The 16996-nt window shown below is 41.5% G+C and overlaps 1 protein-coding gene across 1 annotated transcript in view; it reads right to left on the reverse strand.

Annotated features, from left to right (window-relative positions):
• LOC117961855 (mitogen-activated protein kinase-binding protein 1-like) overlaps window positions 1-16990 on the reverse strand; it is a 24202-nt gene extending 7212 nt beyond the window's left edge. The window contains exons 1-24 of the mRNA XM_034900788.1: window positions 16779-16990; window positions 16004-16095; window positions 13551-13613; window positions 13379-13436; window positions 11310-11480; window positions 10609-10746; window positions 9400-9582; window positions 8717-8877; window positions 7766-7955; window positions 7279-7419; window positions 6980-7167; window positions 6803-6894; window positions 6563-6688; window positions 5905-5975; window positions 3987-4108; window positions 3569-3644; window positions 3380-3491; window positions 3200-3263; window positions 2744-2854; window positions 2459-2607; window positions 2201-2238; window positions 1180-1380; window positions 901-1043; window positions 539-758 (exon numbers count right to left, since the gene is read on the reverse strand). Coding sequence (XP_034756679.1) covers window positions 539-758; window positions 901-1043; window positions 1180-1380; window positions 2201-2238; window positions 2459-2607; window positions 2744-2854; window positions 3200-3263; window positions 3380-3491; window positions 3569-3644; window positions 3987-4108; window positions 5905-5975; window positions 6563-6688; window positions 6803-6894; window positions 6980-7167; window positions 7279-7419; window positions 7766-7955; window positions 8717-8877; window positions 9400-9582; window positions 10609-10746; window positions 11310-11480; window positions 13379-13436; window positions 13551-13613; window positions 16004-16095; window positions 16779-16943 — 3075 coding nt within the window. The 5' untranslated portion in view covers window positions 16944-16990. The remainder of the gene's footprint in view (window positions 1-538; window positions 759-900; window positions 1044-1179; window positions 1381-2200; window positions 2239-2458; window positions 2608-2743; window positions 2855-3199; window positions 3264-3379; window positions 3492-3568; window positions 3645-3986; window positions 4109-5904; window positions 5976-6562; window positions 6689-6802; window positions 6895-6979; window positions 7168-7278; window positions 7420-7765; window positions 7956-8716; window positions 8878-9399; window positions 9583-10608; window positions 10747-11309; window positions 11481-13378; window positions 13437-13550; window positions 13614-16003; window positions 16096-16778) is intronic.
• Window positions 16991-16996: the final 6 nt, after the last annotated feature.

Raw genomic sequence — 16996 nt, forward strand, 5'->3', positions numbered from 1 at the left:
CCTAGCCTCTGTGGGCTCAAATCCCGTGTGTTGAAGAGATATCACGGCTTTCATGTATATTTTAGCTTTTCATTTTAATTCCAGCACTTGACATTTATAACTTGAAACAGAAATGTAGACAGATGAAAAAATACTGAAATATAGCATACAAGTGTGACATTGATATATATTTAAAATTCCTTAGACATCAGTCTGTTTTATTCAACCTCATGCTACTACTGGAAAAAAGACAAAAGCAAGAAAAACCTTCACTGAAAGCAGCTATAAGTAGAAATTAGGTATGATAATAAACTTAAAATAAGAAACTAATTTAATGTTCAATTGATTTTAGGGCACTAATTTTTCTTTGAAGGAAAATTGTACCATACTTTGGGAAATGTGTGCAGTCTTGGCAAGAGAGAAGCATGCATGAATGTCTGCTACAGTGTCTTTTCAGATAGTTTCACTGTGGGGTCGGAAAGGATTAAAGAAGTGGCTTGAAATGCTAATCTTACCTTTTTTCTACCCTTGTGTTTTCAATCTAGCAAAAGTAAATGACTACATCAATGTACTGCTTTAACAGTGTTTTTTCTTTGTTCTTATGTGTTTTATTATTGTCACCAGACAGTAAGACCTCACCATCCAGGACCCGATCTGGGCTGGAGTCCCTGCTGTCGTAGCCCAGAGAGCAGGCACTGTCCGGGCTTCGGCTTTTCTTGCTCCCACTGTGAATCCCTCGGCCTTGCATCCTGCAGTCCTGCTCCTTCACCATGTACTCACTGACGTATGAAAAACAGAGAGAGGAGCAACCAATACGGAGCATGGGGCGGAGACGGGAAACAATAAACAGAGAATAGAAAAGCACTTTTGTTCTCTTTCTGCGTTGTTGTGATCACTGGAGTGTAGTGAGTGGGGATTTACCTGCCCTGCAGACTTGCATCAGTCTCGTTCTCCTCGGGGTACAGCACGGCTTCATCAGCTCCCATGATGCCCTTGGACGGGTGTGAGGAGGACAGCCAGTCGGCATGTGGCCAGGGCCGGTGCCTCTTGGCTGTCTCTTCCAACTGCGGCAGCAGAAAATGAGGTGACTTAGCAGTGCAAATACACACACACACACACACACACACACACAAACACACACAGATCCATATGGAAAGCTCCCTCTTTCTCTCTCTCTCTCAGCCACAGATCCATGCATACCACGGGCTCCTGGAGGCTGGACTTGCTCCATCTCTCTTTGTTATGGGGGGAGCAGCTGGGGGTTTTCTTGGGAGCAAAGGTCTCCAGCTGTCTCAGGTCCAGCATGGATTTCACCATCAGCTCCAGAGAGCCCATGCGATGAGACCAGCGTCTCCGAGGACGTTTAGAGGAGTCAGACGTGACCTGGCTGACAACTCCATTCTAGACAGGATGTACAGGAGAAGTACGAGTCGACACAGTGAACCACAAATTCTCTTGTAAAAGACATGAATGAAACACGTCATCCAGTAGTTCTGGAAATTAAAGTTGAAAAGTACTTAAAAATGTCAATTTTCCTCCTGGTGTACACATCTTAGATAATGTTGTGTGATCTAGTCTAAACTTTGAAATTGACACTGCTTTTTTATCACTTTTAAGACTCAGCAGGGTAGTTCCCCCCCACGGCACATCACTTTAATCTTATGTGGAGTGAAGCCTGAGATCGTTAAGCCGCTCCAGTCCAACTGAAGTACTGGCAGAAAACTAGAGGAGACAGATGACTAGAAAGATGTGGAAAGCTGTACTGATTATCACATGCGTCCACTAAAATCTATGAAGTATGTGTCAGGGACTGAATTCAGGGGACACATTGGGTATCGTTAGGTTTTTGGTACTGCTCTTTACTTCCAAAAAATGAGATGTACTTAGCATGAATTATTAATTAAAGTATAGGATAACGCAACACACACACAAACAAAAAGTGACATACTGCATTATAATCTTAACATTCAAGTAAAAGTGGCCCTTTGAAACATGTGATAAAGAACATTCCTCGCACTCTTCCCACTTTGTTGTCCATTATTCAATCATCTTCACTCTTTCCTGCCCATTGTGTTTCTATGGGCAGAACAAGGTGCAAAAATGGTGGACTAGTGCAATAAAAATGGTCTTCACATTTCATTTTTCAAACACAAAAGCATTGAAAAAGCAATTCCGGTGGTTAAACTGATAAAAGTCTTTTCTCATTAAATATAACACTAACCTTTGTCAGCTCCCAGTCTTGTCCTTCATCTGAGCCACCTGTTGTACGAGCACAATAATCAGAAGCTTCAAAATAATGAAATAATACTTGTTTGATGTCTGGATTGTGGGTTTTTTGTTTGGTTTCCAAAAGCTGCCCTTCACAGAGAGAATAAAGGTCAGGGTGACTACAGATGGCAGATAGTTTCTAACACGAGCAGTGACACCTAAATGGACAACATGCAGTCACCCGGACTCTCCTTCAGTTCAGAATCAGTACCTGTGTCCTCCTCTCCATGGCTGCTGTCAGAGGAACTACTGGCTGCAATGTCTTCTGGGTCGTCGTTCTCCGCTCCGTCCTCCTCCTCGTGCTCACGGTCGCTGTCCGAGGACAGACCACCCAGAGTGGGGGCACTGTACACCTCTCGCCTGGAGCAACACCGGCAAAATGGTGGGACAAAATCATGAGCGTCCTGGGAGTATTGTGGCAGTCTTTCTACTTAATCATCAGGTTTAGCAATGAAAGTTTTTTTTAGGAGTTAAAGGTGGTTGTGTGTGTGGTCACCTGAGACTGGAGGTCTTGCAGGGGTGTGTTTTGGGGTTTTGTCGGAGCTGGCTGAGCCTCTCTCTCATGCTGATTGTCAGTTCTGGAGCCAGTCGCCACACAAAGATGCAGCTGGGAGATAAAAGCATTCCGCCATTAAAAATTCAACGTTTCATTTCAATTCGACTTTTGAGAAAACTGTCTGCAAACACATTTCCACACTCAATTCCTCTGGCAGCGGAGGCCGAAGATGATTTTTGTTAATTTGCTGCTCCAATCCTGGTTTTCTACAAAAGTTTTATTCCATTGTTTGTATTTGGAAGTCTCCTTGTTATTAAAGCTCTAATTTTAGAAATAGAACTAATGCTTGTTATCTTTTTAGAAATACAACTGAATGATAATATTGTAAATGCTGAATTGTCAGTATTCTCTAGATTAGGAGCCACTAGTAGGACCACACACAGGACTGTTTCTCACCTGTCCCCTGACACAGAAATGAAATGCTTGCAGTCATTGGTAAACTTCATCCCAGTGACAATCTCTGCAAAACAAGAAATGTGGCGAAGTTAGTTGTATTATGGATCCTGGGCAATTATAGGAGTTGGTTACCTGCTGCCATAAAAGGGTAATTGCATGTGTATGTGTGTGTTCTGTTACCAGAGTGTCCATCCATAGTGGCGACACACTCGCCAGTGGAGAATTCAAAGATGCTGATATTTTTGTCGGAGCAGCTGGTGGCCACGTATTGACCTGACGGATCGAGCTGTACCTGCCAGGACAGGGGACAAAAGAGTCAATACACTGTGTATTTAAGGGGGAAGTGAGGACTGTGGAGAGTTAAGTTACCTTTAGCAGACTGCCGTCCTCACTCAACGAGCCCTTGTAGAGTTTCTTCTGCTTGCCGCTGCTGATGTTGAAAATCCTGCAGAAGGAAAAAATATATTTTTATACTTATTGCACATGCAGGCACACATGCACACACACAAACAAACTAGGGCCACTGGATTATGGAAAGAAATCATAATCATAAATATTTTGGTCATTATTAAAATCACGACTATTTAACACAATTACTTATTGACTTCTAGAAAGGTCAGGACAAAAAACTTGTGAAACGTAATGTGCAAAATAATCGTTTTTCTCAAATACATTGTTGTTGTGGATGTATGAACCGAAATTGATTAATTGCACAACTCAAACACACACACACACACACACACACACACACATACACACAAACGGACACACAGACACACACACTCACCTGACGCAGCGGTCTTGACAGCCGACAGCAGCGTACTTGCAGGTGGGGTCCACACCCATGTCGTACAGCGTGGTCTTGCTCACTGTGTGGTGAGAACGTCTGAACTCTGTTCCTCTGTCAGTCTGGGAACAAAGAGAAGGAGCTGAGGAGGAAGGCTGCTGGAGCGTTTGCATCAGAGTAAAAATCCAGAACTCCAAACACAACCATTGGTATCAAAGAGACCTAAGTTGAAAAGTGTCCATCTTTTTAATGGATTCACATATTGAAAATAGCTAAATGATGTTGCTGTTTGAAAAGAAAGTAGCAAACTTGACCTATGCTTTTAGATATCTTTTTGAAAAGGTTATTAACTTGGGGACTTTTCTGCCTTTATTTGATAGGACAGCTAGGTGAGACATGCAGGATATCATCACAGGTTGGACTCAAACCCTGGACCTCTGCGTATATGTGCACCTGCTCCACCCACTGAGCCAACCAGCCACTAGCCTTCAGCTATCTAAACGTTTCAGAGATTGGTCAAATTTTATTTAAACATGCATCTTAAAAGTGGGAACACATACATAGTTGAAATGCTCAAAATGCATGGAAGACAGAATATTAATGCCTCAGTTACGGTTTGGTGGAACGAGTAACTTTTTTTAAGTTAAGGCCATAGAAAATCTGTGTTTGCGCATCCAATCATCCATTCATTTATTTTGAATCTTTAAAAACACAAAGCATGATAACAGACTGCCTGAAAGATGCTTGTTTGCATTGCGCGAGAAGCGCAGGCCTGTCACAATAAGTTTCTAAAATGAACTCTCAGGTTTGACAGAAAACTAACAATCCATTGATTCTTGTGCTCTACAAAACTCCATAAGTCACTGCAGTGGCCTGAATCGTGTGAATCTTAAGTTTAACTAATGCAACTCTGACCAAGCAGAAAACTGTCCCAGTGACCCATGAAGCAAATCTTGAGGAAAGTCTTTCACAGGATGTCTTTTTGTTGCATTTAGCTACACAGCTGCTCATTTTGTGGCGCATGCACTAGAGTTATATTCACAGACAGAAGCTAAATTGATTGTGTTACTGTTGTGCTGCACAGGGAATCATCGGTGTAAGGAATTAATTACTTAATAATACATTTCAGTCATTAGCAATGAAGCAGCAAAGAATGCCGACTCAAGATTAGGTTATCATTGTGTCTTTCATGGCCAGAAATGATTATGAGAATGTATGGTAGTTCAATATCTTGTCGATGTGTCCTCGGGCAAGATGCTGAATGCTGAATTTGCCATCAGAGTGTAACTGTGTGTGAGTGTTTATCTGATGAGCAGGTGGCACCTTGTACGGCAGCCTTGGCCATGGTGTATGAATGTGTGTGAATGGTTCCTGTGCTATGTAAAAGAGCTTTGAGTAGTCGGTAAGACATGGTACATTACATGTTAAAATAGCTGCAGCATGAGCTAACCTCAAATTGTGTATTTATGAAATGTTGTGATGTCATTTGTTTATGACCAAAACAAAAAGCTATGACAATGAAATTATTATGTTTAAAAAATAATAGACATTTTGGAAAAATGTGCGTATTGACTTTCTTGCTGAGTGTTAAATGAAAAGATCACTGCTGCTCTCATGTCTGGGTGGTGAAAACTGAAAATGCTTATCAGAGAGCTTTTGAGGTGCCGGTAGGCTGATTTGTTTACCTATTGGACTGAGCCAAGCTAGCTGTTTCCCCCTGTTGACAGTATTTGTGCTACGCTAACCTAACCTGCTCATCCATCTTCTCATCTAACTTGCAGCGAAATAAATCAGTTATTACATGATGGTGATTTTTAGTTTGTGTATGAACATCCATGTGTTTATTTGGTAATCTACATCAGATTCTCCCTGTGGAAATATGCATGTTTGATAGCGGGAGATGATTCAGGAGTCTAACCTTGTGCGCAGTGCGGAAATAGATGCTCTTGTCCGCCCCACAGCTGATCATCCTCACCTTGTTGTCATTGGCTGAAAAACAAAGATGAATGTTTACTGATCCCCTACGGGGAAAATTATAATTCACAGTCTGTTGTTATTACACACAGGCCTGAAATACACACACAAACAGGTTCCCTGAGCAGTTGAGGGGGCATCAAAGCCTTGCACACAAGCACATTGGCAGTGCCCCTGTGGATTTGAACCAGCAACCCTCCAGTTCCCAACCCAACTCCCAACAGACTGAGCTACTGCCACTGAGCTACTTCCGCCCCCCATGGAGATACAGTCTCACTCAGTCTGCTACTACTAGTAATTTTCTACAATCTATGACAAGTCTAAAGACAGAAGATTTTAAAAAGCATTGACTAAATTAATCCAAATTTAAAATCAAGGGCACTAACTGACGCAAATAGAGAGGGAGAAAGAAAACACAGCGCAACAAATAAAGTACTCAACATAAAAAGGCTTAGCTTTTAGCAAACACATGTATAGTTGTCATCTATTATCTAACCAAGCAAAGCTGCAAGCGAAATAAAAGAGTTTGACTGAATGGAGATGAAAGCGAGGATTAAGCACAGATTAGCTGTCAGATGTTGACAGCGTCTCAAGTGTCTCACCAGCAAAGCGGACGGCTGTTATGGATGAAGAGTGCTCATCAAGTGTCTGCACCAGACTGTAGTCATCCTCAGCATCTAAGACATGGATCAGACGGTCCCTGCTAGCTGTGGCCAGCAGCTTCAGACCTGACAGGAAAGAGACAACTTAATCACATAATCATATACGCAGTCAATGGACAACTGTTCTTCAAGCGTAGCATAATTATAAATAATAACACCATCACATACACACATACTGACCTGTTTCTGGTTTACTGTATTCAAGACAGAGGATCTCAGCATCATGGGCCTCCACCTTCAGAATCTCCTCCATGCTACTGAGGTCGTAAACCCTGTACAGTATAAATTAAGATGTGTAATTATGATAGAGATCACCCGAGGTAGTCAGCAGTCTCAGTTAAAGCCTTCTCGTCCTACCTCAGCATCCCATTGCGATCTCCGGATGCCAGGTGTTTTCCGTCTGGACTGACACAGATGGTCCTGATGCCGGTCCTGCTTTCTGCCGTCTGACCATCTCCTGTTTTGTCTACAGTCATATTTGCCAAACATTCTGGATCCAGCAAGGCACTAGTGTTTCCGTCTATGTAGATTATATTCAGGAGATCCTGCGAACCCATGACGGACAGAGAAACAATCCATCACAGGGAGAAGTTGGTGCTTCTGAAACCTTTTCTTTTGTATGACATGAAGACATGCAGACATTGAACCAAACTCACACTGCTGAGGATGTTCTGAGAATGGACACGCGTTGTCCAATCGTCCATGCGCCACAGTCTGATGGTGTTATCAGCTGAGCAAGTGAGGAATGCTCCTGATGACAGACCAGCACTAAATTTCCCAGGAACATCTGGGAACATCTGTGGAAGGACGAGGGAGGTGTTTAGTTGGGTGGTGGTTCAGGGAATATTAATTATGTGGATTTCCAATACTATTATGTAATAGGAATATATTGTTTATGCAATTTAAGTACCAAAAACAACATATGATAATAATAATATCTATAACTGTATCCTTGGTCCTGAGTTCAGTAGAGAGATTAATTACCCAAGTTTGGCACTGGGGTGGTATTGATTAATCCCCCAATGTTCCCTGAATCAGCAGCATCCCCCCCCCCCCATTGTATAACTATTAACTACACTGAGTCAGGGGCTGTTTGGGAACCCACTGCATGTGTCACTGTGGTCAAAGGGGTGTGTTGTTTACCCCCAGGTCCCCGACACAGGCAGCATGGAAGAGGGCAGAGTGCACCTTCCCCACCCTGTTGACATCTCTCACATCCCACACATACACACTGTGGTCGTTATAGACACAGCTGAGCCACCGGCTGACAGGGTCATAGGTAACAGCAATGGCGTCTGGGTAACGGGCGTCCGTCTTGGTGGAAAACAGGTGGCTGATGGGAAAGAGATTGGATGCTTTCCTAATAAGTAATTTTGTTCATAAACACAACATACATATTGCCAAAGGTATGCCTGCTGAATTATAAAGAAATCAGAATAATTGTCCACAGTAGATGATTTAAAGCCATGTAAATGTCATTCTAATGCTGTTGTTGTTGCTTTTTAAATGAATGTAAAGCACTTTGTAACTTGTTTTGAAAAGCACTTTATGAATAAAGCTATTATTATTATCATTATTATAACCATATTTCTGTCTGGACTTAAAACATATGTGCCACAGTTAAGTAGGGGTGGGCGATATAGCATAGTATTGCAATATTTTTTGTGGCAATACTGAATCAATATACAGGTGCCAAGTATTGATGTTGTATAATATATGTCTTTGTCTGCTCGACAATCCCATTTTTCAGCAATAAAATTGAAGTGATATGAACAAACAGACCAATGTATATTGCAGAATATTGCAAAATGTTTAAAATCACAATAATATCGTACCATGATGATTTTGTATTGGGAGGCGTCTGGTGATACTCACCCCTACAGTTTAGTAACTTACAGAGCTTAAAATACTGCACTACTTAAAGTACCACAACATCTGCTATGGATTTGGACTCTTGCTCTAGCTAGAAACAATGAGACGTTATTTAGCTGTGGAACGGAGTCACCTGGAACAGGCACTATAAACGGAGAGCATTTGATCCTGCAGTGAGTCCCTGCCAAGGAGAGGCTGTGTCACTACTGAGCACTTCCTCACCTTGCCTGTGTGATGGCCGAGACGTCAGAGCCGAGGGGGTGCGGGCGCGGCAACGTGCAGATGAAGTGAAGGTCCACAGGGCTGAAGGCTCGCACCGTTCCGTCAGCACACCCACAGAAGATCATGTCCTCAGACAGAGACAGAGCCTGGGCCGCGCCCGTCTGCAACGCATGACACGACACACGGTAACAGGCACAGCATTTACACATGACTACGTACTGGAGCGGGGACATCTGTCCACAAATGTGATGGTTAATAAAAAGGTAAGTAAACTAATAGTGACCTTCAGTAAAAATCAACATGAAGATAAATCAACTTCAGTTTCATGACTTGGTGCAGGTAAACCGCCCTGCATGTCAGTAATGATACAAGTTGCAGAAGGTTGCAGTGGGAAATGTATGCACCCTTATTGGAATACATCCAAACAGCTCCTGTACTCGTCCTGGTCCCTGTTACTAATCCTTCTTTCATCCTCTGACATAACCTCACTTCTTAACCCTTGTGTTGTCTTCCCGTCAAATCAACACGTGATGCATGATTTTCCTTTTTATAGATATTTAATGAGCATTGATGGAGGGTGTCTGAGGCCTAAGATTTTCAAATGAGTGTTTCTTTGTAATTGTTGCACACATGATAAGAGTAAAGAGCTTGAACTTGCTGGATTCTTCCTGTGACTCACTCACCCGTAGGTCCACCCACTTGTCCAGCATCCTCTTGCTGTTAAACTCACACAGCAGGCCGGAGGAGGTGATGCAGAAGGTGGAGTCAGATGTAGAGCCCCGTCCACAGGCCACATCACAGAAGAAGTTGTTCCTCAGCTCTCCCAGGAGCCCGGAGCGGCCCAGCAGAGGTACAGGAGCACTGGCCTGAATGCCACAGGGGGTGAGGGTTAGCTAATGAGGACCACACTGGAGTGGTTAAAGCAGAATATGGGTTTCATTTCAACTTAAAATTCTGTGTATATCTACAGTACATCCCCATCCCGTAGTTTTATAATGTGTACATGGGTGTAGTTTAAGATCTTCCTTTTTAAAAGTAGAATTTCTTGGTGTAAAAACTAACAAACAACAAAGAAAAGCCAAATAAGAAGTCATGGATTTCACCATAAACTATGTCACTTTTTTCAACAAATTAATTTCTTTTTTGGAGTGTTTCTTTATTTGATTACACAGTAAGTGGTAGTGAAATTGTGAAAAACATTGTGTGAAATTCGCAAATGTGTGTTCCATGCTCTGGAACAATGAAATCAGGATGAAATAGGAACTGTGACAAAAGCAAACTCCCACTCAACTCTGATGGTTTTTATATTTTGGACCAAAGCAATGAAGATTACTCATACGGTATAACAATGTTTGGGAAGAAAACGTATTCTTCTAAAGGTAGAAAAAGACTCCAACTCCAAGCATTACTAAAGCAAAGGGAAGGTTGCAATGTTTATCACTGTTTTAACCCTTGTGTTGTCTTCCCAAACAACTATGAAAAACAAAGTTTGGTCTACTTTTTTTCAACATTTTTGTCACTTTTTCAATGTTGTGGGTGTTTTTTTTCATGTTTTTTGATATTTTTAATGTTAACATTTTTAGTGCTTATTTTGAGGGCTCATTTTTTGTGCCATAAAAAAAAACATTAACTGAAAACGGGTCTAATTTGACCCAAGGACAACATTAATTCTAAGCCCCCAACGTCTTCTTCCAGGCAGCGCTGGAAGGCACTAGGGTTAGGCAATGGTTATGGATATTGTTATGGTTATGATTATAGTTAGGTGCCTTGAAGTCAACGCTCACAGCGCGGCCCAGGAGGAAACGTTGGGGGCTTAACACACAATCAAGCTGTTGCAACCTACATGACTGACACACCTTCATAAAAGACAAACAAACATCCTCCTTTAATACCTTGCTGGGCTTGCAGTGGTCCAGATACCAAAACTTGACATGTCTGTTCCCCACAGTTACAAAGTAGGAGCTGTCCTCAGAGAAAGACACACCCGTCACCTTACTGGACACCTTGTTGGCAGCCACAACAACATTTTTCTGTAAGAGAACAATGCAACAATAAATGTTATATACAGAGCACTCTGTGAGCTTACCTACATTTTGATTTACTACCAAATGTACTTAATGTCTGGTCAGAGCCAGGCTAGCTTTTTCCAGTATTTATGCTAAGCTAAGCTAAGCTAACCACCTGCTGAGAGCAAATAAGCGTATTTCCCAAAATGTTGAACTATTCCATTAACATAACAAGGAGTGCGTAGGTGAAAGGCAGGGGCGATTTCTGTATTTTTTAAGTGGGATGACACAAGGGGGACCAATAATCAGTCAGGGGCACATTATATCAGCATAGAGCATAGAAAATCAGCTTAGAAATATAGGAAATATTCAATAGGAAAGACCAACATAGTGTTATTCCTCTAAAAAAAAGAAAAATACACATTTTCTATAATCTCAGTCTGCCACCTTTTAATAAAACATTCCAGTACTGGTTCCATGGTATCAGAATTTTGGATAGTTATCATAGAAATATTAATAGGTCATCTCATGTGACAAGTCCTAGGAAGATTGGCAGAACAGGCACATAATTGGGTTATTAGGCGTACCTTCCACGCACAGACGTTGACCATCATGTCATGCTGGTTTCCCACACTGACAACGTATTTGCTGTCGGGGGAGAAAGCCACGCAAGAGATGCCATATTTGTGCTTCTGGAGCTCAGCCAGCTGTCTCCGTTCTGCCACGTCCCACAGTCTCACCGCTGGCAGGTGACCGCTCTGGTAAATGGGACGTTGGGATATGAGGATTGAAAGAAAATAGTTACTAAAGACAAGGCTCATTCCTATGTCTCATTGCTGTATTGTGTTTGTTTTTTCTGTCTTTCAAGCCTCTGCAACAAGTACCCGCCAGTCCAGTCTATCCAGCCCTCTAAGAGCTTATCCTCTCCGTCCTCTGACCTCCGCTTACTGTAAACAGCTACTAGTCCCTCGACCTGTTCTCATTATTCTCTCTCAGGGATCATAAGGTCAGCAGGCTATTTGTGTATTGTGTGGCCTCTTATTTTAATTTGGCAGAACCACCTTTCAAAGGTCAGAGTTAACAGCAGAGAGTAAAGGCAGCCAAAAAGGTAATGGATGACATTTAACTTAATAATGAGCTGCTTACAAAAAGGACAAAAAGAAAGACCTATTAACAATATATGCATGTCTGCTGCTCGCCTGTCCTTGATGTAAATTAGCTCCTGTTTGGTGAATGAATGTATGAGGGACATTTCTTATCATATGCTCTCAACTTTGGTTTCTGACTGGCTATAATATTTTGCTTGTAGGATTGACTTGTATATGTAGTAGTTTCAGTTCCAGGTATCAGTCAACCAAATATTGCATTGGGTTTCTTTTAAATGGCAGCAAAACAGCCTAACACTGTTCTCATCGCATTTCTTAAGAACTTTGGTCTCTGCCTTCATGGCAACTACTGCATGCTCATCCACTTACACACAGAAGTCTTTAATCGGCTCTGATTGGCCGGGGCGGATTAAGCTACTGTTGTGTTGAGGCAAACACTGTAACTAATCACCATATAACTGCAGATGCTTGCTTGAACCATTACAGTGCAACTTGACATGAGGAAACTCCACATTATGATCAATGTCACGGCCCAATGTGAGGAGAGTGCATATTTGAGTCGCCCATGCGTCACTTTGCGACAAGTAGCATATAAGATGCTAACAAGAGACTTACATCAGTAAGTTACATCAGTTACTTACTCAGTAAAAATTAACCTACTTAACGATGTTGGTTCACTGCTGGCTACAAGTTAGCATCAAACACAACAAAGGCTGTCAGTTGAATTATTATTTATTATTTCATGGATTTCTCAAATTTCAGTATGACAGTTATGTCGTAAACCGTTTAAATCTGAGCATGCGCAACTAACCATCTCTGCACTGGGCCAGAGCCGGTCTGACCATAGACGGTTAAGGAAATAGAGCAACAGATCCCCTTGTTCTGGACGGAGACCAGTGAAGTCAAGTCAGAAGCTCTTTTGTGGTGATAGCTAGGCGTTACTGCGCAACCTCCAACTGAGCTTGATGACGTAAGATAGTAGCATATAAGATTATCTGTAATGTCGATACAGTAAAAATGTACCTACTTAACGAAGTGGGTTCACTGCTGGCTACAAGATAGCATTAAACACAACAAAGGCTGACAGTTAAATGGAGTTATGTGCTAATGTTAGCAATTGAAAAACCACAGATAGCTACAACGTTTTTGAAATGACAAGCAGCTAGCTTTGCTACAAGCTAGCAATCAAACACAACAAAGGCTGTCAGTTGAATGGCGTTTTGAGCTAACGTTAGCAATCAAACAAGCAAAGCTAGACAGCTACAACGTTTTTGAAATGATTCCCATCTCCTGTTATTGTTTGTAATGAGAAAAGTTTATTATTTCATGGATTTCACAATTTCACAATTATGTCGTACACCGTTTAAATCTGAGCGTGTGCAACTCAAATCTGCACTTGGCCAGAGCCGGTCTGACTAGACTCTCATCGGGTATGGCGCGTTATGCTGTAAACCGTTTATATCTGAGCATGCGTGACTCAAATCTGCACTCGGCTTACATCGGGCAGTGACAATCACCCTTAGCAAAGACAGATGGACAGTAAGACTCACCTCTCCTGTAACCAAGTACTTTCCATCGGGGGAGAAGCACAGAGCTGTGATTGTCTTTCTATGAAAAGGGAGAGAGATAGAAAAAGACAGCTCATTGTGGCTCATGGTTAGATTGGTTTGACAATGTATTTCTCTCCTGTTTAACGTTATATTGTATTTGGGTTTAACTCACCTTGACGTGTTGATGATGTGGTGCTGTCTGTTCTTTTTGGGATTCAGCAAAACTACCACACACCTACACAAAGAAAATATCATCATAATTCACCTAATACAACGATGCATTTGACCTAAAGCAGAAACTCATGTTTTGATAAAGTAGCATGGGAAACCTACAAGACACCGAAATGTGTGAGACCACATTTCAGGTGCATCAGTGAACATTTTTTAAATTATTTAATATTTCAAGGTATTAGTTTGACATTTTAGGAGATATATATATTATTTTCCCTCGAGTTAGCAGCGACAAGAAGATTCACACACCACTCCAAGTTTGCTAAATGAAGCTACAGCCCCGGTTAGCTTAGGCTAGCAAAAAAACTGGAGGAGGAAAACAACTGGCTCTGGCAAAAGATAGCAAAATTCAAGTTACACAATAATCCAAAAGAAATGTAAAATATTAAATTGAGAGCTTTTGTGGTAATGGTAGAGGGAGTCTTTTTTACTTTTAAACAAAAAGGCTAACTGTGTACCCCGTTTACAATCTAACAGTCAGTTTACTAGTCTAAGCTAACATTAAACTTAGCTAGCTAGCTAGCTTAACAAATCAGCTTCTGGCGCTCAAATTTAACATCACTATACAGACATGAGAGAAGTTGTGTCAGTCAAGTGTATTTTTCCAAATGTCGAAGGAATCTTTTAAGGAGAATATTCTAAAACAAAATATGAAAAAATATCAGGTACAAACTGCATAGAAAGGAGGAAATAAACATTGGTCCTAAATGTTACATTAGGCCACATTTCTGTAATGTTAGTTAGTGTTAGCACTGGATTTGGATGCTTCAAAGTAAAAGTCCTGTCTTGCTTCACGAAGTGTATGTTATTTTGCTTACCCGCTGAGAATCATCCACTTTATCGTAATTATTTTCCATATTCAAATAACCCAGCCATGCCCACATGGTTTCCTGCTAATAAAACATCCTCTTCATAACCTGTTTGAGAGCACCAGGTCTTCAACAGTACCAGGAAACTCCATTCACTACATGCACTATTATGTGTCTATATTGCCAATAAAAATGATTCTGATTCTTATATATATATTTTTTTGTAATTTTTTACATTGTATATCAAAGTTTTAAATCCCATCAAGTTTGCCCGTTCATTAATTCCTGCTAATGGAAAGTTCAAGGTAATAATACAATTGGTATCATGGTTGTTGAAGTTTTTTAAAGGTTAGGATAACGTTAGTGGAACGTTATCTAAAGGTTGCAACGTTAGGATAACATTAGGGAAACGTTATTTAAAGGTTGTAATGTTAGGGGAACGTTCTCTAAAAATTGCAACGTTAGGATAACGTTAGGGGCACGTTATCTAAAGATTGCAAAGTTGGGGAACGTTCTCTAAAAATTGCAACGTTAGGATAACATTAGGGGAACGTTCTCTAAAGGTTGCAAAGTTGGGGAACGTTCTCTAAAGGTTGCAACGTTGATGAACGCTCTCTAAAGGTTGCAGCGTTAGGATAACATTAGGGAAACTTTATCTAAAGGTTGCAATGTTAGGGGAACGTTATCTAAATGTTGCAACGTTAGGATAACGTTAGGGGAACGTTCTGAGAACATTCAATGTAACCAAAAACTAACAGTCCAAGAAACTTTCTGATCAACCAAAACACAACCAAACCTAACCTACAGGGAACGTTCCCGCAACTTAATGCAAACGTTCCCAGAACGTTCTGGAAACCAAACATTGTTAACTGGGAACAGCTTGTTCAGATTTAGCCACCAAGCACTGAGACTAGAGGTGGATTGCCAGACTGTGGGAGGCTATGCAATGTCAGAAACACACATACACACGCAGGCACACACACACACACACACACGCACACACACACACACACAATTGCCCACACACAAACAGATGTAACTTTCTCCCACACGCACAATCAAAAACATGCATTCTTTGACACAACAATACCAGGCTACTGTAGACAGCCATTGACCTTCTGCAGCTTTATCAGATTTGAGACCAACACAAAGAGACTGTGCACGGTTTCTGTTGCAGCCTGTGCTTAACAGTCTGCTTTCATCGTGGTGGTGCAGCTGCTCTGAGGCCCCGAGCATCGCCACTTTAAATCTAAACCCTCCAACCTGCAGCTCACATTTCTCTTATTCTGCAATGAGCACAGTAACACAGACAGTTTCAATGTTTGCACAAAATTAATAATACTACACTACACATCAGTGAGAGAGTCAAAGGAAGCCTCCCTGAGGAGAGGATAAAGCGAAGCGTTGGGTTTTTCAATGAGAAAGCCCACATAGCTCTACTCTTCATTTCCTCTGAGATAGTGCAGAGATAAATACATTTTGCACACTAAACGTCTGTGTGAGGTAGATATGATAAGGAAGCATGGAGTGTTGATTAGTCAAAGGTCAGATGTCGAAATAAGGATTCAAAAATGGTCTCCCTTACCCTGCAGGATAGGCCACTCGCCCACATCGGGGGTCACAGGCCAGACCACTGTTTCCTGAGGCTGTGATTCCTAGGACCTTCTCCAGAGTCACCTGGAAAGACACAAAGGAGGTATTGTCCTGAAGGACTTTTATGTTTGTTGAAGGATTTTTACTTTCAGAAATAAGTGGTGGATTGTTGATGGAGGGATAAATACTGAACTCAAAGTAGCAGTTGTGTAACTAAGCACCTTCCTCTGTTAATCAAAGACAGAAATAGACATGTGTGGTTGGAACATGTGAGGAGGATGACAAGGATGATAATGATCTAAAGGAGCTGTTATCTCCAAAACACATGCTTTCATGTCACACATACAAAACAATGGTCTCCCTGGAATGGGATAAGTCCAACTTCTGAAATCAAAATGTATCACAAATAATATTATTTCATATGTTGGGTGTCGCCTAAGAGATGTTAACAATGTAAAAGATCAGGTTTAACCAAATCAATACTTATTGATCCCAATAAAATGGGAAATTACAGTGTTGCAGCAGCAAAATCAGTCACACAGAAATAAAATACTAGGATACAATATACATACAATAAATAAATAATAACTACTTGATAAAGTTATTTATACATAGATTCTTGGTCCAAATAGTCCAACCCCTCAAATGATTTTTTCCACAAACTATCCCCACCCAAAAGTTATAATAATCTATAACGACTTCATTGAGCTACATGACTTCTGTGCTTGCCTACTCAGAATCCAAAACTTTCCTTTTCGAGTGAATACCTTGCTGCTGAGACTCTCTTTCCTGTTCTTCTGGTGCTTGGTTGATGGAGAACGCAGCAAATTCCTGATGCGACTTTTAATCGTGAAGCCATCCCCGGACATGTTGAGGCACCGCCCGGTGAACTGCTGCCGTCCGCTGGGAAGAGCCACCGGCCAAGCTCGCATGCAGGGCTGGAGAAGTGAAGAGGAGGCCTGGTCCCACACACACACACACACAC

This window comes from Etheostoma cragini, chromosome 18 (genome assembly GCF_013103735.1).
Source record: "Etheostoma cragini isolate CJK2018 chromosome 18, CSU_Ecrag_1.0, whole genome shotgun sequence".
In the NCBI taxonomy this organism is placed as follows: Eukaryota; Metazoa; Chordata; class Actinopteri; order Perciformes; family Percidae; genus Etheostoma; species Etheostoma cragini.